The sequence below is a fragment of the Neovison vison genome, chromosome 2, assembly GCF_020171115.1.
Source record: "Neovison vison isolate M4711 chromosome 2, ASM_NN_V1, whole genome shotgun sequence".
Lineage (NCBI taxonomy): Eukaryota > Metazoa > Chordata > Mammalia > Carnivora > Mustelidae > Neogale > Neogale vison.
The window spans coordinates 40,694,948-40,716,804 of NC_058092.1; the positions used below are offsets into that span (position 1 = coordinate 40,694,948).

General features: G+C 36.8%; 1 protein-coding gene across 1 annotated transcript in view; it reads right to left on the minus strand.

Moving 5' to 3' along the window:
- The window catches only part of FAF1 (Fas associated factor 1), a 475,350-nt gene that overhangs the window by 268,874 nt on the left and 184,619 nt on the right, over positions 1–21,857 (minus strand). The window contains exon 6 of the mRNA XM_044238202.1: positions 20,118–20,209. Within this exon, the coding sequence (XP_044094137.1) occupies positions 20,118–20,209 (92 nt within the window). The remainder of the gene's footprint in view (positions 1–20,117; positions 20,210–21,857) is intronic.

The following is a 21,857-nucleotide window of genomic DNA, read 5'->3' on the forward strand; positions in this document are numbered from 1 at the left end:
GTTCAACACCTCTGGGATACAGCAAAGGTGGTCCTAAGAGGAAGTACACTGCAGTACAAGCCTCTCTCAAAAAATTAGGAAAAAATCCCAAATACACGAGCTAACTTTACATCTAAAGGATCTGGAGAAAGAACAGCAAATAAAGCCTAAATTAAGCGGGGGAATTTCATTTCAACGCAATAGAAACAAGTAGAATAGTAGAACATATCAGTAAAACTAGAAGCTGGTTCTTTGAAAGAATAAGATCAATAAACTTTTAGCCAGACTTAACAAAAAGAAAGAGAAAGGGCCAAATTAATAAAATCATGAATGAAGGGGGAGAGATCATAATGAACACTAATGAAATACAATTATAAAAACATATTCCAAGCATCTATATGCCAACAAATTAGGCAATCTGGAAGAAATGGATGCATTCCTGGAAACTTAGAAACTACTAAAAGTGAAAGAGGAAGAAACAGAAAATCTGAACAGACCCATAACCAATAAGGAAATTGAAGCAGTAATCAAAAAAAAACCCAAAAAATAAGAGTCCAGGGCTGGATGGCTTCCCGGGGGAATTCTATCATTTAAAGAAGAAATAATACCTAGTCTACCACAAAGCAGTTTCAAAAAATAGAAAGGGAAAGTAAACTTCCAAACTCATTCTATAAGGCCAGCATTACCTTGATCCCAAAATCAGACAAAGACCTCATTAAAAGGAGAACTATGTACCAATACCCCTGATGAACATGTATGCCAAAATATTCACCAAGATACTGACCAATAGGTTCCAACAGTATATTAAAAGGATTACTCACCATGACCAGGTGAGATTTATTCTTGGGATAGAAGGGTGATTCAACATTCACAAACCAATCAATATGACAGATCACATTAATAAAGAAAACACAAGAACCATATGATCCTCTCTTGATACCAAAAAAAAAAAAAAAAAAAAAAAAAAAAGCATCTGACAAGATACAGTATCCTTTCTTGATTTAAACTCCTCAAAGTGCAGGGATAGAGAGAATATACCTCAATATCACAAAAGCCTTCTACGAAAAGCCCACAGTGAACTCAATGGGAAAAAACTGAGAGCTTTTCCCTTAAGGTCAGGAACAGGACAGGGATGCCCATTCTCACCATTATTGTTCAACATAGCACTAGAAGTCCTAGCCTCAGCAGTCAGACCACAAAAAGAAATAAAAAGTACTCAAATTAGCAAAGAAGAAGTCAAACCCTCACTCTTCACAGATAACATGATACTTTATGTGGAAAACCCAAAAGACTCCACCCCCAAATTGCTAGTATTCATATAGCAATTCAGCAACATGGCAGAATGCAAAATCAATGTACAGAAAATCAATTGCATTTCTATACACTAACAATGTGACTAAAGAAAGAGAAATCAAGGAATTAATCCCATTTACAATTGCACCAAAAACCTTAAGATACCTAGGGATAAACCTAACCAAAGATGTAAAGGATCTGTACTCTAGAAACTACAGAACACTTGAGAAAGAAATTGAGGAAGACACAAAGAGAGGGAAAAACATTCCATGCTCATGGATTAGAAGAATAAGCATTGTGAAAATGTCTATACTGTCTAGAGCAATCTACATATTCAATGCAATCTCTATCAAAATACCATCAGCATTTTTCACACAGCAGGAACAATCCTAAAATTTGTATGGAACAGAAAGACCTAAAATTGCCAGGAGATTGCTGAAGAAGAAAAGCAAAACTGGGGGCATCACAATGCCTGACTTCAAGATATAGTACGAAGCTATAAACCTCCAGACACATGATACTGGCACAAAAACAGACACATGGGGTGCCTGGGTGGTTCAGTTGTCAAGCATCTGCCTTCAGCTCAGGTCATGATCCCAGAGTCCTGGGACTGAGCCCCATATCAGGCTCTCTGCTCGGCAGGAAGCCTGCTTCTCCTTCTCCCACTCCCCCTGCCGTGTTCCCTCTCTTGCTGCACCTCTGTCAAATAAATAAATAAAATCTTTAAAAACAAACAAACAAACAAACAAAAACGGACACATAGATCAATGGAACAGAACAGAGACCTTAGAAATGGATCCTCAACTCTATGGTCAACTAATCTTCAACAAAGCAGGTAAGATTATCTAATGGGAAAAAGTCTCTCAAATAAATGGTGTTGGGAAAATTGGGAGAGTCACATGCAGAAGAATGAAACTTCACCATTTTCTTACACCATACCCAAAGATAAACTCAAAATGGATCAAAGAACTAAATGTGAGATAGGAATGCATCAAAATCCTAGAGGAAAACACAGGCAGTAACCTCTTTGACTTTAGCCACAGCAACTTCTTGCAAGACACGTCTCTAAAGGCAAGGGGAACAAAAGCAAAAGTGATCTATTGGGACTTTATTAGGATAAAAGCCTTGTGCATGGCAAAGGAAATAGTCAACTAAACTAAAAGGCAACCTAAAGAATGGGAGAAGATATTTGCAAATGACAGTACAGATAAAGGCTGGTATCCAAGATCTATAAAGAACTTCTCAAAGTCAATACCCAAAAAAAACAAAACATCCAGTCAAGAAATGGGCAGAAGACATGAACAGACACTTCTCCAAAGACATACAAATGGCCAACAGACACATGAAAAAAATGCTCTGCATCACTTATCATCAGGGTAATACAAATCGAAATCACAATGATATACCACATTATACCAGTTAGAATGGCTAAAATGAACAAGACAGGGAATAACAAATGTTGGCAAGGATGCAGAGAAAGGGGAACCCTCTTACACTGTTGGTGAGAATGCAAGTTGGTACAGCCACTCTGGAAAACAGTATGGAGGTTTCTCAAGACGTTAAAAATAGAGCTACCCTATAACCCAGCAACTATATTACTGGGTATTTACCCCAAATATACAGATGTAGTAGAAAGAAGGGGCACCTATACCCCAAACTGGTTCACAGCAGCAATGTCCACAATAGCCAAACTGTGGAAGGAGCCAAGATGTCCTTCAACAGATGAATAGACAAAGAAGATATAGTTTGTACATCCAATATAATATTATTCAGCCATCAGAAAATGAATACCTACCATTTACCTACCATTTAGATCGACATAGATGGAACTGGAAGGTATTACACTAAGTGAAATAAGTCAATTAGAAAAAGACAATTACCATACAGTTTCACTGATATGTGGAACATAAATAGTGCAGAAGATCATAGAAGAAGGGGGGGGAACTGAACGGGAAGAAATCAGCGAGGCAGGCAAACCATGATAGACTCTTGACTCTGGAAAACAAACTGAGGGTTGCAGAAGGGGAGGTGGGTGAGGGGATATAGTAACTGGGTGATAGGCATTAAAGGAGGGCATGCGATGTGATGGGCACTGGGTATTATACGCAACTAACGAATCATTGAACCCTACATAAAAAACTAATGATGTACTATAAAAGTAAATAAATAAATAAGCCAACCAACCAACCACATGTTCTATTGTGTGCTCACCTGGCTATTAAAACAGTTTTGTTTTTTAATTTAAATACTAATTTTTTTATGTATAATCCACTGATTAGAACCCTAGAGAAAAGGAAAAATGAGTGGCACCACAGATGCCTAAGAATCTAGAAGAATCTCTTTATTTTTTGGTAGTATCTGAGGCCAAGAGCAGAAGAATGACCTGTATGACCAGTCATACAATGATTCTGTGGCAGAGCTGGCACTACAACTCAGATACCTTGACTCATTACTCCTCAATTACTCCCCACAGCACCCAGTGGAAAATATAACACCCTCCTCTTGCTTAATTCAAGACTACTGTTACCTGCTTTCCTACCAATGGTTTTCCAAGGGCCAAAAAACAACAACAAAAAAATCCATATATATTAACACCAGTGGTTTACTCAACTATCACCAGATTCCCAATTAGCGCCCTGGTTTTACTCCTGCTTGTACAATAGCAATTAATTCAAAGCCATAGTTAACAGCAACTTCACAACTCAGAGACTACAGAAGCAGACCATATGTTTGACTTCATGACCAGAGCTAAAAAAAAAACCCTCATAAAAGTCATTAAAATATAAACTGGAACCATCCTCCCAGTATAAAAGGTCAAAGTTCAACAGCATGAATCAATTACTACTAGTAAAAGGGACAACTATATAGGGGATACCTTGTTTTCTGTCAACTTCCCATAAAATGAAGAAAATCTATATAACTAAAATGGAACTGGACCTTTTTATCACTTATCAGTAGAAGACCAAAGCAAGTTGAAAAGATTGTCTTATTACCAAGACATCTTCTCAGTCTTTTTCTAGCAAGCAATAACCAGGAATACCAAATCCAAAAATATTTAACCTTCTCCAACTGTATTTATATATGGCCTGAAAGCTTTGGCATTATTTACCTAGAATACTTTACCCTACCTAGAATACTTTTTCTTCTGGTCTTCACTTGAATGGCTCCTCAACCATCATGTCTCAGCTTAAACAGTATGTCTTCAGAGAGGCCTTTTCTGAGTTTACAACCTACAGCAGTGACCCAATTCTTATCATGTCACTCTACTTTAGTTCTCTGGAAAGCACTTATTATCACCTAATAATTTTTCTTATGTTTCTATATTTTGTTGCCTGTCCCCTGCCACACCTCTACACATACTATATTGTAAACCCCATGAAAGCAGGCATCTTTGTCATCTTGTTCCTTATTGTATCCCCAGTACCTAGAACAATGACTTAACACATTGTAAGATGGTACTCAATCTGTATCTAATAAATGACATCTGGTAACAGACATCCTTCATGAATAACACTATAGAGGAACTCTTAATTTATCTGGGAAACACTTTATGGGGCACCTGGGTTGCTCAGTCATTAAGTATCTACCTTTAGCTCAGGTAATGATCTTAGGGTCCTGGGTTGGAGCCCTGCATCTGCATCCCCACTCTCCCACTCCCACTCCCCGTGCTTGTGTTTCCTCTCTTGCTGTCTCTGTCTCTGTCAAATAAATAAATAAAATCTTTTAAAAAAAAAACCCACTTTATGACAAATTTGACAATAGCAAAATAGCCAACGAAGAGACTACGGATGCATAGACCAAAAATCACATTCCTCAATAAGTCATGAAATTTTTCATATTCATTAGAAGTATTTGTTATTAAGGGTCTTTCACATATGTAACCCTTCCATAAACTGAGGGAACTGTTCTTCCCTCACTGCTCTGTTCTTCCTTTTCACTGCTCTGAACCTGGTTGGAGAAGATAGTCATACATGAAATAATACTAAGGAAACTAGTCTCATAGAGGAAAAATGTTACCTGAGGCCAAAAAGCCAGTGTAGGGCAATTATAGAACTGAATAGTATATGTGTTCTATAAAGCCAGAGCTCCTTCCATATTTTGATGAGAAAAGCTAAAAGGAACAATGGACAAAAATAAAGCCTAACCTCATGCTAAGAAGTGAAGATTGTCTAACTCATTACATTTATGAGACATGTTTAAGATCATCTCTTCCCCAGATATTTAATCTCTGTTCTGCATAATGCTTGTTATCCTAACAATAGAACTTTACTCCTTAGCTTTGTTCTTTAACAGGCAAATATCCTTAGGACTGTGTCACTTCACAGTATTTATTCTACAAATATTTCTAAGTACCTAGTATATTTTAGGTACTCTTTAGCTGCTGAAGCTATAGCACTGAACAAAAAAATGTCCCTGATTTCTTGTAGCTTTACATTGTGATGAAGAAGATGAACAAGAAATATGAATATATTAATAAAGCAATGCATTTCAGTGATAAAGCAAGATAAAGGGAGAAAGTATGACAGAGGGGCTGTTTTAGGCAGGGGGATCAAGAAAAGCCTCTCTGAGGATGTGACATTTGAGCAGAGGACTGACTAAAGTAAAGAAATAAACTAAATTGATTATTGATGGAATATCATTCCAGGCAGGGGAATGGGCAAATGCCATGAAGCGGAAGCACATTTAGAATGTTTAAAGAAGAGGTGGGACACCTGGCTGGGTCAGTCAGTTAAGCCACTGCCTTTGGCTCAGGTCATGATCCCAGAGTCCTGGGCCTGAGTCAAGCTGTGGGGCTCCTTGCTCCTCGGGAGCCTACTTCTCCCTCTGCCTGCTCTGCCTGCCGCTCCCCCTGCTTGTGCACACTCTCTCTCTCTCTCTCCCTGACAAAAAATAAATTAAATTAAAAAAATAATAAAGAAGAGCAAGTAGGTCAGTGTGGCTGGCAAGCTATGAGCCAGAAGGAGAGTGATAAGAGATGAAATGAGGGAGAAGGTCAGGAACAAGATTATGTAAATCCTTCATGGGTCATAGCAAGGAACTTGGATTTTTATCCTAATTGTGATGAAAAGCTAGTAGAGGGGTTTGAGCAGGGAAGAAATATAATCAAATTATGTTTTTCAAAAGAGGGCTATTGTTTCCTTTAAATCTTATAACATCATTTGAATTTGGAGAGAGATGCCATTTGAAGGTATGAATTAGGGACAGGGGAAAAAGAGATCATTAAATGGTAAAGCTGAGAGTGGGAAAGAAAAGTTTTTTCCATTCATTTTTTATCTCTGGTTACAAGCTGAGATAATTTTTTCTTACATTATCTTTTTTTGGTTTTGATATCAAGATTCTAATGAGCATTATAACATAAGATAGGTAGCAAGACCTCTGGGAAGAATTTAAGATTGGGATACTCTCATGAAGATTTGGTAAGATTTCATCATGGAAATCCTCTGGGGTAGAGAGAGTGGGAAGGAATGGAATATCAAATTTTTGACTGTGAATTCAGTTTCTTTACTGCTTACCATTTTTTTCAGGTTATCTGTTTCCTTCTTCTACTAATTTTAGTACTTTAAATTTTATATAAAACTCTCTATTTCATTAAATTTCAGGATTTTCTTATATAAAGATACATGTTTTTATTGTTATTTATATATATTTATTTTTGTTTAAAACAGTTTATTAATTTCCTTTATGTTTAGTATTAATTTAATAGCTACTTTATTAATTAAGAAATCTCTTCTGAATCTATGGCTAAATCTCCTTTTTCATACCTGAATTTTTATTTGTACTTACTCTTATTTTTTCCTGGCTTGATTTTCTAAGCAAAGAGTTAATTTGCTGTAGATTACCTCCATCAGTAATTTCTGCTACTTAATCTTTCTTTCCTTCTATTTTCTTCTGACTTCTTTCTTCTGACTTACTCTGTTGTTATTTCTCTTTCTAAAATCGAACAACAATTCAATTGTTTTCTTTCTTGTCTTCTAATTAGTGGATTAAGATTACACATTTGCCTCTAGGTACCGCTTTCTGTGTTCTAAGTTTTAGTATCTAGAACTCTCACTGTGTTCACTTCTAAATATCTAGTGTTTACTATTAGGATTTCATTTTGACCCATAATTCTGAAATAAATCATTTGTAGAATCTAAATATATGGAGAATCTCAGAGATATCTTTTATTATTACTTCACCTCTAATTTAATTGCATAATGGTCAGAGAATGAGGTCAGTATGATAGTGATTCTTTGATACTGGTGTTGTGTTCTAGTAATGGCCAATTTTCATATGTACTCCATTTGTATTTAACTTGGCTATTCAACTCTTCTATAGTCTGCAAAAATATGTTGCTTAATTCATTAGTTTCTGAAATATGTTTGTATATGATTATAGTTGCTCTATTTCTCCTTGTAATTCTACCAATTTTGCTGATTTGTACACGTAAGTTCACGACTGTCCTATCTTGTTGGTAAAATGACCCTCATTACTATTTTCCTTAAATTCAACTTTATGTGATACTAATATTGCTGTATATTCTTTTAACTAATATTTAGCTAGAATATAATTTTCTGTACCTTTATTTTCCCTTTTCTGTGCCATTTCTCCAAAAGATGATTCTCTCGGATGCCTAGGTGGCTCAGTTGGTTAAGCAACTGCCTTTGGCTCAGGTCGTGATCCCAGAGTCCCAGGATCAAGGCCCGCATTGGGCTCCCACTCTGCTTCTCCCTCTGACCTTCTCCCCTCTCATACTCTCTCTCACTGTCTCTCTCTCAAATAAATAAATAAATAACTTTTTAAAAAATAGATGATTCTCTGGTGAACAACATATAGTGGACTATTTTTAAAATCCTATTTGAGAACTTTTAATAGGAGTTTAATACTTTACTGAGATTTTAATATACATGATTTTTTTTTTTTGCTGTCGTATTTTCTGTTCTCTACTCTGTTTTCCTGTGCTCCTTTTTCATATTACTGCTTACTGATGTATTGACTAAGTTTTCCCATTTTTTTTTCTTTCTAGAAGTATGCAAGTTATTTTTCTTTTCTCACTTCTAGACATACAACTTTGAATTACATGTGGATACACACCAGCGAAAAGCTCCACTGGCAACTAGGACATATGGGTTGATAAACAGACTATGTGTCATCTATACATATTTGGAAAATGAAGGACTAAGTAGATATCAGAGTAGTTACAGGGAGAAATTACAGTAGGAGAGACTGCTGAGAACAGAACTCTCAGGAATGCCAACCTTTAAAGCAGATGAAAAGAGGCGCTTACTGAATGAATCAACCTGAATGGCAGACAGAACATTAAGAGTGAGTGGTATCCAAGCAAAATTCCTGTAAAGAGACAAATTAAGAAAAAGCCTAATACTTTATAAGCTACTTGAGGACAGAGTTTATTTTTATCCAGTATGTAATAATTAAATCCTTGGTGGACTAAATCTTATAATATGAAATGTGTATAATTAACAGTATTTTTTCTCTTTGCTAATTTTACTTTGACTTATAGTATAGTCTGAAGTTTTGCCATCGGGATACTGCTTCGCTTTTCTATTAATTAGTGAAATCTGATTTATTAAGAAGTGTTTTTAGATGATTTTCAACTGTTACATAGGTTATGAATAAGAGATTGCTCTTATATTCTTAGCTTGATATTCTGTTTTCTGTTAATTTATGTTAAAATAATTCTGAAAGTAAAAAATAAAATAATTCTAAGCATAATTATAGACATAAATATCATAAATTTCTTTCTTAGTGTTTTCTTTTTTCAGAAATTGTAAATATAAAAACAGATTCAATTACCAGGCACCCCCTAGTGGCAGTAAAATTAAAAAAAAAATTCTTATAGGACATGGTTTAAACTGTAGTGTTCTCTAGATCTATAGTTCTCACCAAACCTTGGGAATAAAATGGTTTGTCAGTAAACAATTTAAAAACATATCACAAGTTCAAAATAATTATAGTAATTAATTTAAGGTTTTGCATGGACTTTTTCAATTGTCTCCCATGAAATCAAATCAAATATACATCACCAAAAAAAAGGGAAACTACTCTCTAGTTTTATGGAAAGATGCATTAGATTAACACACCAAAAGAAAAACAACTTGGATTTTAGTTAGATTTTAATAAAATGTGCATTAACATGATTTTTTCATTACCAGGAGCTTCTAGATGTCCCTCCTCCCACTCCCCAGATACTCTGTGCTTTTATGACTTCTGTTTAGCTTTGAATTTTTTTTGTCCTACTGTTCCAACAAAGGAAAACAGCATCATTTTAACTTGGTAAAAATCCATTAAGCCAGGTTGGAAGATCGTGGCAGAGTAGAAGGACCTTAGGCTTGCCTTTTCCCAGGAATACAACTAGATAATTATCAAATCATTCTAACCCCAGAAATTCATCTGAAGACTGGGAGAACAAACTCAACAACTAAAGGTAGAGAAGAGGTTACATCAAAGAAGGTAGGAAGTGTGGAGATACAGTTTGGGAGAAAAACAGACTGTGGCCACCATAGTCAGGAGGGAGCCTGGGTCCTGGAGAAGGGTGACTAGCACACAGGAGAGCAAAAGAGGAAAATCAATCCCCATAGCAGATGGCTGGGAAAGCAAGAAGGGCCGAATTTCATGACTTCTTTCAACAAGTGGGACCTAAAGCCTGGAGTTTTAAGGGTCCACAGACTTGGCTGGAATAGAACCCAGAGGGCATTAAGCTATTCTTGGAAAGACAGCAGGCAAACAACCCAAGGGCAAAGAGTAGAAACAGTGATCTGAAGAGCTCCTGCGGGACACAGTGGGTAGGCTATTTGCTCATTTTGGAGAGCATCCCAGAGAAGGAGCATTCATGGAAAGGCGACTCCAGAACAAAGGAACTGGCCAGCACCATTTCAATACCTGCCCCTCAGCATGACCACAGGGCCACCTACAGGAACCAGCACAGCATGAACACTTGCTACCTAACTTGATTACACCAAGCCACACCCCTCCCATGCTCCAGAATAATCACCCTTCCCAATCATGCTTGCCTCAGTCCAGTGTGGCAGTTTCCAGCTCCAGAAGACCAGCCCAAACCTGTGCTCACACCGTGTCTCCAAACATGGGAGTTCTGTGGAGCCTCAGTTCCATAGTGGTGGTTACAGGTCTCATTTCACAAATATACCAGGGCACACCTCATTTAAAAGTGCTACATTCAGGCCAAGGACCAAACACTGCCCACAACAGGCAAAGAGAGCCTCTACAGACGACTGACCTGAAGATAAAGCGGGCAGGACAAAACAACAGAGCACAGCCAGCACACAATGGAGACACTTCTGCAAGTGCCAGGCCCTGGGGAACAGGAGAGACAACACTGCATGGCATTAGAGAGCTTCTTAATAAAGCCATTACCTTCAAGAATAGCAGATACTGATTACTCCTAACACACAAGAACAGGCACAGAGACTTAGACAAAATGAGAAGACAGAAATATTTATCCCAAATTAAAGAACAGGACAAGGCCAGAGCCAGAGATCTAGGTGAAACAGATAAAAGTAACATGCCTGGTAGAGAATATAAGGTAGTGATCATAAGGATACACTCTGTACTTCAGAAAAGACGGAGGACATAAATGAGATCTTTAACACAGAGATAAGTAATAACATAACAGAGATAAAGTGATCAATAAATAAAATGAGAAATATACTTCATGGAATGAATAGCAATGAACAGCTTCTGGGAGAAGCAGAGGAACAAATTAATGACCTAGAAGACAAGAGTAATAAAATGTAATCAAGCCAAACAAAAGAGAGAAAAAAAAATTACACAAAATAAGAAAAGACTTGGGGAACTCAGTGACTAAATCAAATGTAATAACATTTGTATACAGGAGTCCCAGAAAAAGAGAGAAAAGAGGGCAGAGAAATTATTTGAAGAAATGATAGCTGAAAACAGAGGTGCTTGGGAGGCTCAGTCAGTTAAACGTCTGCCTTCAAGTCATGATCCCAGGTTCCAGGGATTGAACTCCATATGTCGGGCTCCCTGTTCAGTGGGGGCCTGCTACTCCCTCTCTTTCTCCCTCTGCCCCTGTTTATAATCTCTCTCTCGCTATCTTTCTCTCAAATAAATAAATAATTTTTTTTAAAAACTGAGTAAACATCCCTTATCTGGGGAAAGAAACAGGAGAGGCACAGAAAACCCCCATTAAAGTCAATAAAAGCAGATTCACACCAACACATAATTAAACTATGGCAAAATATAGTAATGAAGAAAGTTTTTAAAAGCAGCAAGAAAAAGAAGACGATAACTTACATGGGAAAACCCATAAGGCCAACAGGGGATTTTTCAGCTGAAACTTGCTAAAGCAGAAGCGAGTGGCTTAATACATTTGAAAGTGCTGAATGGAAAAAATCTGCAGCCAAGAATACTCTACCCAAGAAGGCTATCATCAAATAGGAGATATAAGAGTTTCCCAGAAAAACTAAAATGAAAGGAGTTCAAGATCACTAAGCCAGCCTGCAAGAAATATTAGAAGGGACTCTTTGAGTGGAAAGGAGAGACCTAAAGTGACAATATAACAGCAGGAAACAGAAAAGTAGAAAAATGAATATTTCTGTAAAAAGCCAGTCAAGGAACTCATAATATAATAGAATGTCATATATTAACACCATATACCTCAAATGTGGAGAGGAGTAAAAAAATGAGTTCAAAGTTAAATGATGATCAACTTAATATAGATTGCTGTATGAAGAGGACGTTGTATATAAAGCTAATATACAAATCAAAAAGTACTAATATATATGCAAAGAATAAAGAGAGAGAAATCCAAATATATCACTAAAGAAAACCATGAAAGAAAGACAAGAAAGGATCAGAGAAAATCTTCAGAAACACCCACAAAACAAGTAACAAAATGACAACATGTAAATGAAGTAAATGCTCCAATCAAAAGATAGAGGGTGATGGAATGGATTAAAAAAAAGTGACCCATTTATAGGATGCCTGGAAGAGACTCATTTTAGACCTAAAGATGCCCAAACACTGAAAGTGAGGGGATGGAAAAACATTTATCATGAAAGTCGATGTCAAAAGAAAGCCACCATAGCAATACTTATATCAAACAAAATAGCCTTTAAAACAAAGACTGTAACAAGAGATAAAGGAGGACACTATATAATAAAGGGGACAATCAAACAAAAAGATAAAACAAATACAAATATTTATGTACCCAATATGGGAGCACCCAAATATAATAACAAACATAAAGGAATTGATCAATAAAAATACAATAATAGTAGGAGACTTTAACACCCCACTTACATCAATGGACAGATATCTGAACAGATTATCAGCAAGGAAACAATGGCTTTGAATGACACACTGGACTAGAGGGATTTAACGGATATATTTAGACCATTTCATCCTAGAACAGCAGAATACACATTCTTTTCAAGTGCACATGGAACACTCTCCAGCATAAATCACATATTGGGCAAAACAAACGGGCCACATCAAATTTAAAAAGAAGTCATACCGTGCATCTTTTCTGACCACAAGACTATGAAACTAGAAGTCAACCACAAGAAAAAATCTGGAAAGACCACAAATACATGGAGGTTAAATAACATGATACTAAACAATGAACGGGTCAACACAGAAGTAAAAAGAAATTTTAAAAAAGTACATGGAAACAAATGAAAATGAAAACACAATGGTTCAAAACCTTTGGGATACAACAAAAATGGTTCTAAGAGGAAGTTCACAGCAATACAGACCTACCTCAGGAAGCAAGAAAAATCTCCAATAAATGATTCAACCTTAGATCTAAAGGAGCTAGAAGAAGAGCAAAAAACAAAACCTAATGCCAACAAAATGAAGGAAATAATAAAGATAAGAACAAATAAATGATATAGAAACTTAAAAAACAACAGAAAGGATCAATGAAACCAGGAGCTGTTTCTTTGGAAAAAATCAGTAAAACTGATAGGCCTCTAGCCAGACTCATCAAGGAAAAAAGGACCCAAATAAATTAAATCACAAGTGAGAGAGGAGAAATAATGAAGACTACAGAAATATAAATAATTATAAGAGAATATTATGAAAACTACATGCTCACAAACTGGATATCCTAGAAGAAATGGATAAATTCCTAAAAACAAATAACCTACCACAACTTAAACAAAAGAAATAGAAAATTCGAGCAGACTGATTACTAGTAATGAAATTGAATCAGTAATCAAAAAACTCACAACAAACAAAAGTCTAGGACCAGATGGCTTCCAAGGCTAATTGTACCAAACATTTGAAGAAGAGCTAAAAACTCATCCTCAAACTACTCCAAAAAAAGAGAAATGGAAAGAAAATTTCTAAATTCATTATATGAGGCCACCAGCATTACCCTGATACCAAAACCAGATAAAAATACCACACCAAAGGGGCGCCTGGGTGGCTCAGTGGGTTAAGTTGATGCCTTCGGCTCGGGTCATGATCTCAGGGTCCTGGGATCAAGCCCCGCTTCGGGCTTCTTGCTCAGTGGGGAGCCTGCTTCTCTCTCTGCCTCTGCCTGCCTCTCTGACAGCTTGTGCTCTTTCTCTCTCTCTCTCTCTCTCTCTGTCAAATAAATAAATAAATAAAATCTTTAAAAAAAAAATACCAAGAAAGAGAAAGAGAGAGAGAGAGAGAGAAAACTACTGGCCAATATCTCTGATGAACATAGATAAAAAAATCCTCAGAAAGATACTAGCAGACCAAATCCAACAATACATTACAAACATCATTCACCACGATCAAGTAGGATTCATTCTTGGGCTGCAAGGATGGTTCAAAATTTCCAAATTAATCAACTTGATACACCATATCAGTAAGAGAAAGGATAAAACCATACGATCATTTCAATGAATGCAGAAAAAGCACTGGACAAAGTACAACATTCATTCATGATAAAAACCCTCAGGGGCACCAGTGTGGCTCAAGGGGTTAAGTCTTCTGCCTTCAGCTCAGGTCATGATCCCCGGGTCCTGGGATCCTGCCTGTCAAATGGATAAATAAAATCTTAAAAAAACAAAACAAAAAAACCAACCCTCAAAAAGTAGGTTTAGAGAGAACATACAAGAGGCCATATAGAACAAAACCACAGCTAACATCATCCTCAATGGGGAAAAACTGAGAGCCTTTCCCCTAAAGTCAGAAAAAAGACAAGGATGCCCACTCTCACCACTTCTATTCAACATAGTGCTCAAAGTCTTAGCCACAGCAATCAGACAACAAAAATAAATACAGCGCATCCAGATCAGCAAGAAGTAAAATGCTCACTATGCATATGACATGATACTATATAAAGAAAACCCAAAAGACTCCTAGAACTGATACAAAAATTCAGTAAGTTGCAGGATATAAATTCAATCTACAGAAATCTGTTGCACTTCTATATTCCAATACTGAAGCAGCAGAAAAAGAAATTTAAAAAATAATCCCATCTACAGTTGTACCAAAAATAGTAAGATACCTGGGAATAAACCTAACCAAACAGCTGAGAGACCTGTATTCTGAAAACTTTAAAACACTGATGAAAGAAATTAAAGATGACAAAAGAAATGAGAAGACATTCCATGCTCATGGATTAGAAGAATAAATACTGTTAAAAAGTCTATACCAGGGGTGCCGGGTGGCTCTGCTTCAGCGCAGGTCATGATCCCAGTGTCCTGGGATCCAGCCCCACATCAAGCTCCCTGCTCAGAGGGGAGTTTGCTTGTCCCTCTCCAATTCCCCCTGCTTGTATTCCTTCTCTTGCTGGTCTCTTCCTCTCTTTATGTCAAATAAATAAAATCTTAAAAAATAAATAAATAAAATGTCTATACTAACCAGAGCAATCTACACATTTAATGTAATCCCTATCAGAATACCACAGGCATTTTCCACAGAATTGGAACAAACAATTCTAAAATTTATATGGAACCACAAAAGGCCTGAAGAACCATAGCAACCTTGAAAAGGAAAAGCAAATCTAGGGACATCACAATTCCAGAATTCAAATTATTTTACAATGCTGTAGTAATCAAAAGAGTATGTTACTGGGAAAAAAAAGACACAGATCAATGGAACAGAACAGAAAACCCAGAAATAAATCCACACCTACATGGTCAATTAATCTTTGGCAAAGCAGGAAAGAATATCCAATGAGAAAGACAGTCTCTTCAAAAATATTGCTGGGAAAACTGAACAGCAACATGCAAAAGAAACTGAACCACTTTTCTACATTATACAGAAAAATAAATTCAAAATGGATGAAAGACCTAAATGTGAGAACTGGAACCATAAAAATCCTAGAAGATAATACAGGCAATAACTTCTCTGACATTAACCATTGCAACTTTTTTCTAGGTATGTGTCCTGAGGCAAGAGAATCAAAAATAAAAATAAACTATTGGGATTGCATCAATATGAAAAGTTTCTGCAGAGTGAAGGAAACAATCAATAAAACCAAAAGGCAAACTTACAGAATGGAACTATTTGCAAATGACATTATCCAATGAAGGCTTAGTATCCTAAATATAAAGAATTTGTACAACTCAACACCCAAACACCAGACATTTCTCCAAAGAAGATATACAGATGGCCAGCAGACACATGAAAAGATGCTCAACATCAGGGAAGAGGAAATCTAAATCACCATATGATATCACCTCACACTTGTCAGAATGGCTAAAATCAAAAAACACGAGCGACAAGTGTTAACCGGGATGTGGAGAACAAAGAACCCTCTTGCACTGTTGGTGGGAATGCAAACTGGTGCAGCCACTCTGAAAACAGTATGGACATTCCTCAAAACATTAAAAATAGAATTACTCTGTGATCCAGCAACTGCACTACCGGGTATTTACCCAAAGAATACAAAAACACAAATTCAAAAGGATATATGCACCCATATATTTATAGCAGCATTATTTACTATGGCCAAAATATGGAAACAGCCAAAGTGTCCACTGATGATGAATAAAGAAGATGCAGTATATATATACAATGGAATATTATTCAGCCATAAAATAAAATGAAATCACTATTTGCAACAATGTGATGAGGCTTAAGAGTATAATGCTAAGCAAACTGAATCAGTCAGAGAAAAACATATGCCATATGATTTCACTCCTATGTGGAATTTAAGAAACAAAACCAATGAGCGAAGGAGAAAAAGAGAGAAAGAGACATAAACCAAGAAGCAGACTCTTAACTGTAGAGAACAAACTAATGGTTATTAGAAAGGAGGTGGGTAGGGGGTTGGCTTAAATAGGTGATGGGGCTTAAGGAGCACACTAGTTGTGATTAGCTCCAGGTGATGCATGGAATTATTGAATCACTACATTGTACACCTGAAACTAACATAACATCATAGGTTAACTGGAATTAAAATAGAAACTTTGGAAGAGATTCATAAAGACCAATTTAGTGTTGTATTAAGTACTCATCTGCCAATAAAACACTGCATTTCATAAGCACTATAGGGCCCTGCTTGCCTAGGAACTGAGCAATTTGACAATCAAAGGAAGGTCAGCCACATTACAATGAAGAACAATTCCATTAGCCAGGAAAACATTTTAATAAATCAATTTAATCATAAGACTAAAAAGCAATGGATTATAATCAATAATGTCTCCTATCTGCTCACAATTATGTGGACTACAGACTGGGTGACAGTGATTACACTCTGTTAAATAAACTACAAAATAGGGGCACCTGGGTGGCTCAGTGGGTTAAAGCCTCTGCCTTCAGCTCAGGTCATGATCCCAGGGTCCTGGGATCGAGCTCCGTATTGGGCTCTCTGCTCGGTGGGGAGCCTGCTTCCTCCTCTCTCTCTCTCTCTCTCTCTGTCTGCCTCTCTGCCTACTTGTGATCGCTCTCTCTCTGTCAAATAAATAAATAAAATCTTTAAAAAAAATTTTTTTAAACTACAAAAAGAATGTCCTGACTAAATACAGAACCATACAAATAACTTCTTGTTTAACTTAATCTCATGTAGTGTTGATAATAACATTGCTATAAACACAAGGACTACAAGTACTGTTTGGCTGCTTGCAATGATGTACAAATTCAACATCCCATTAATATGTGATCTTAACATGGAAAATGAACAGTGACTGATTCTTAACCTAACCTTAACAGTGATTAAATTCTCAACCCAAAATGAACTACTAACAGACTATCAAATACAATTACATTAGATTTCATTTTTTTCAGTTCAGTGATTTCTACTTTGGTACAAGCCAAATTTAATTTTTTTGCTACTATCTATAGTAGCAAAAAATTATATGCCATTATAGTACTATATCCCATTATAGCACTATAATGGCATAATCTATAAGAAATATACATTTGGTCTTCTCCCCCAATCTCCACAAGAGCTCCCTAGAACCCTTGGAACTTTCTAAATGATAAGAGTATTACAGATGGAAGGAGAAAGGGGTCTTTCATTATTTATAACAAGCCCCTTTCAGCCACACAAGAGTTTGCTCATGAGTTAATGACTTTGAGAAAAACCCTTAGGATGAGGACTGGTCGCAAGGGAAAGCAAGCAAGTAATTGACGGGCTGGAACTTTCAGCTACCTGCATTCTCCCTGCCTCCACATTTGTAGGGAGGGCATAGGGGCTGGATGTTGAGTTAATTATTAATAGCCAATAATTTAGTCAATCCTACCTATGCAATAAAGTCTCTATAAAAAAAACCCTAGCTGAAGTGTTTTATTTTTACTTTTTCTGGAAGTGTTTTAAAGAGCTTCCAAGTTGGTGAACAAGAACGCATCCATGCTGTGAGAGTAGCACTCCAAACTTTAAGCTCCTGTGCTCAAGACTCTTCCATATCTTGTCCTATATATACCTGTTCATCTGGCTATTCATTTATTTCTTTAAAATGTGTTTTGTAATAACTTGGTAATGGTAACTAGAGCACTTTTCCAAATTCTGTGAGCCATTCTAGCAAATTATCAAACCCAAGAAGGGGGCTATGAGAACCTCCGATGTATAACCCGTTGTTCAGAAGCACAGTAGACAACCTCGACTTGAAAAAGTGTCCATTGTGGGAACAGTCTTATGGAACTGAGCCCTGAACTTATGGGATTAGATGCTATCTCCAGGTAGCTGGTATCAGAATTTATTTAAATTGTAGAAAATCAAGCTTCTATTGAAGAATTGCCCAGTGTGGGGGGAAAGAACCCCATACATTTGGTAGCCAGAACTGGTCTGTGAGCAGCATAGTAGAGAAAAACAGTAATTTTCTCCTCCTACTGTAAGGACCTATTTAGCCAAAGCAGCCCCACCTTGGTTGAACAGCCATTTTGTTGTTTATGCAGTAAAACTTAAACTGACCCAGCCCCCACCTCCCCAGGGGAACTTACTTCAAAGCAAGATGGAGAAACCAGTCCCAGGTAACAAAGCCCAAATACAAGGGTGGGTCAGGTCAGGTGGAGATAACGTCAGGTAGTCGGGTCAGGTGGAAACAGCCAATCAGTAGAGCGCGCATACTGTCTCCCTAGCTACTAAGAAGTGTGGGCCCTGCCTTTTGGGCACCAATTCTGACCAAGGTGATAGGCTAGTTCAAATGTCTACTATAGGGTAAATGGTAATTCAATTGGTCACTTATGTGTGATCTAGCATGACTGTGCAGCTTTCTCTGTGTGTTATAATCTCACTGGCCACCTGTGCGTGGCCAGGCCCAACCACATGGCCTTTGCTCTATAAAAGTTAGTCTGTGAGGCAGGGAGGGGTTGCCCTCTCTGTAAGGCGCAGCTCCCACCTGTCTGTCTGGCGTTTGATTCTTGATGCTTGGCGCAAAATAAAGCTTTGCTTGACCTTCACTTTGTATCAGTCTCGCTCCTTTGACCAGGGACCCATTACTGGGGGACCCAACACTACTATATAATAATAAAATATTTAATACGGTAGGAAAAAAGTTTGAGAATATCCCAAGTTTAGGCACATAGGTCTCCCTACTAAACAAAATCACCAAGTAGTATTAAAAAAGAAGTAAATGTGTATAAAAACGGAAAAAATATAAAAACAACTTAAACATAGTTCTGGAAAGATACTGTACTCACAAAAATTATTACTCTATCATTAACATCATGTACTTTAGATCAGTTTGTTTCACTTAGCAATAATAACATCATATATAATTTAATATCAAAATCATTTACCATTCTACAAATGTCCTGAGTTTCACTGTGAATAATGAAAAAAGAACAAGATACTTTATTCCAAAAAGAGATGAAGTCTTAATAGAAATGTTGTATCAGTGCTTTTCAAGCTGTATTCTGCAGTGCCTGATGAATTTTCCTCAAAGGTTTGCCTTCCTTAGCCATGGGAGAAGCTAGAGTTCCATTTTCTCAATCTCTTCCTTCCAACACTAGTCCTTCCCCATCAAAAAGAACACTATCGGGGCGCCTGGGTGGCTCAGTGGGTTAAGCCACTGCCTTTGGCTCAGGTCATGATCTCGGGGTCCTGGGATCGAGTCCCGCATCGGGCTCTCTGCTCAGCGGGGAGCCTGCTTTCCTCTCTCTCTCCCTGCCTGCCTCTCCATCTACTTGTGATTTCTCTCTGTCAAATAAATAAATAAAATCTTTAAAAAAAAAAAAAGAACACTATCATTTTTGACCATTTTTCCCATAATGGAGTTTTGCAAAAGATTTTCTTTGGAAAAAAATTCCACCACTAAAATCAAACTATCTAAACCAAATAGTTTGAAAGTTTATGTAGTTAATAGTTGTTGGTTAAATAGTTGTTGAGTTAAAGCTTCAACAAGAGTTTGATTTGATTTCATTTTGGTACTTACATACAGCTTAAAGCAACTTAATAATCAAGCTTCATTTCAGATACTCAGGAAAAGTAAACACCTTACCCAGTATGACTAGATGATGAAGGTGGTGGCAAGTCTGGTGTAAGGACATAAAGACTGTTGTTTTTTGGCAAATGTAGCGATTTTAAGACGGTCTGGAAAAGAAAAATAAAAGACAAACAAAAAAATGACTGTTGTGGTACATCACTTTTCTCCTAAAGTTCTTAAAACTTTTCAATATTGTAGTTTTTTGAAGCTTATAACAATTTCCTAAACAGAATAATGCAGCACTATTAAAACCAAGTAACTTGTTTCTCCTATATATACCATAAATAAGCATAAATATGAACATTAAAAAATACAAATGCTTTAGTTCATGATGAGATACAATAGATAAGAACACAGTTGAGAGTCATTAATTTCTTCACGAAGAAGTACATCCTTGAAACAAATATGCACTTCATTCCAGGATTACTTTAGCAAAAAATAGCAATGTGGGTTGTCAGAGATCATAAGACCTAGAAAAGATCATAGGGAGCACCTCAACCCAATGACTTTATAGATGAGGAGTTGGGAGCGTGAGCAGTAAGGTGACTTGGATGAGGTCTCTGTTAAGTGTTACCTAGGTCACTTAACTCTTACTCCAGAGAATTTTTTTGTTAAAATGACCCATCTAGGGTGAAAAAACTACTCTTGGAATACATCTGAGTTACATGTTGAAAACCATACAAAAGTTCACTAAATTTTTTGGCTGTAAAATTACTATATACCTTTCAAATTCCTAACTTGACAGTAAAAACTAACATAGTTCAAACTTTTTTGGGGGGGAGAGGGAAGTTGTTTTTTGTTTTTTAAAGTAAGCTCCACACCCAGTGTGAAGTCCAACTTAGGGCACAAACTCACAACCCTGAGATCAAGACGTGGGCTGAGATCAAGAATTGAACAATTAACTGACTCTGCCTCCCAGGTGCCCCTCAAACTTTTTTTTTGACAGCAAAATGCATTAAGAAGCACATTTTTTATCTTTACATTATAATCCAGGGCATACATATTTATTCTACAGATATTTATTGAGCCACCAATTCTGTGTCAGGACTATTCCAAACACTGAGGATATAGTGGTAAACAGAACAGTCTAAATCCCCTGATCTCTCTTATAGAGCTTTACATTTTAGTAGGAATAAATAAGGTAAGTAAGCTATGTCACTGAATATTAAAAAGTGATAATTTCTTGGACTAAAGACAGATCAGGGAAGGGGAGTAAGGAATATGGGGTTAGGAAGTTTTGTAATTTTAAACTGGATGATCAGGGTGGAGCTCACTTGGAGAATGTGAAAACTGAGCAAAGATGTAAAAGGGTGATGAAACAAATCATGAGAAAATACAGAAAAACAATATTTCAGGCAAAGAAAACACCACAAGATGCTTAACGAATATGTAACTTGATGTCCAACGTAACAAGAAATCAAATGAACACTGGTAGAGGTAAGTCAGAGAGAGAACGGTCACAGTAGGGATAAGAAATATGTTGAGCTATGGTCTTTGACTTTTACTCTGAATGAAACAGGAAACTACTGGAGTGACACGATCAGATTCACATTTAAAAAGAACTTCTTTGTCAGCTATGTTGAAAACAGATGGGAAGGGGTTAGCAGTGGAGGGTAGAAACACACAGAAGGCTAATGGACTTTATGAAGATAAGGGTGATAATGGCTTATGTCAGTGTGATAGTAGAAGTGATGCAAAATAGCTAGATTCTGGATATATTTTGAAGATAGTGCCAAAAGAATTTCTTGACACACT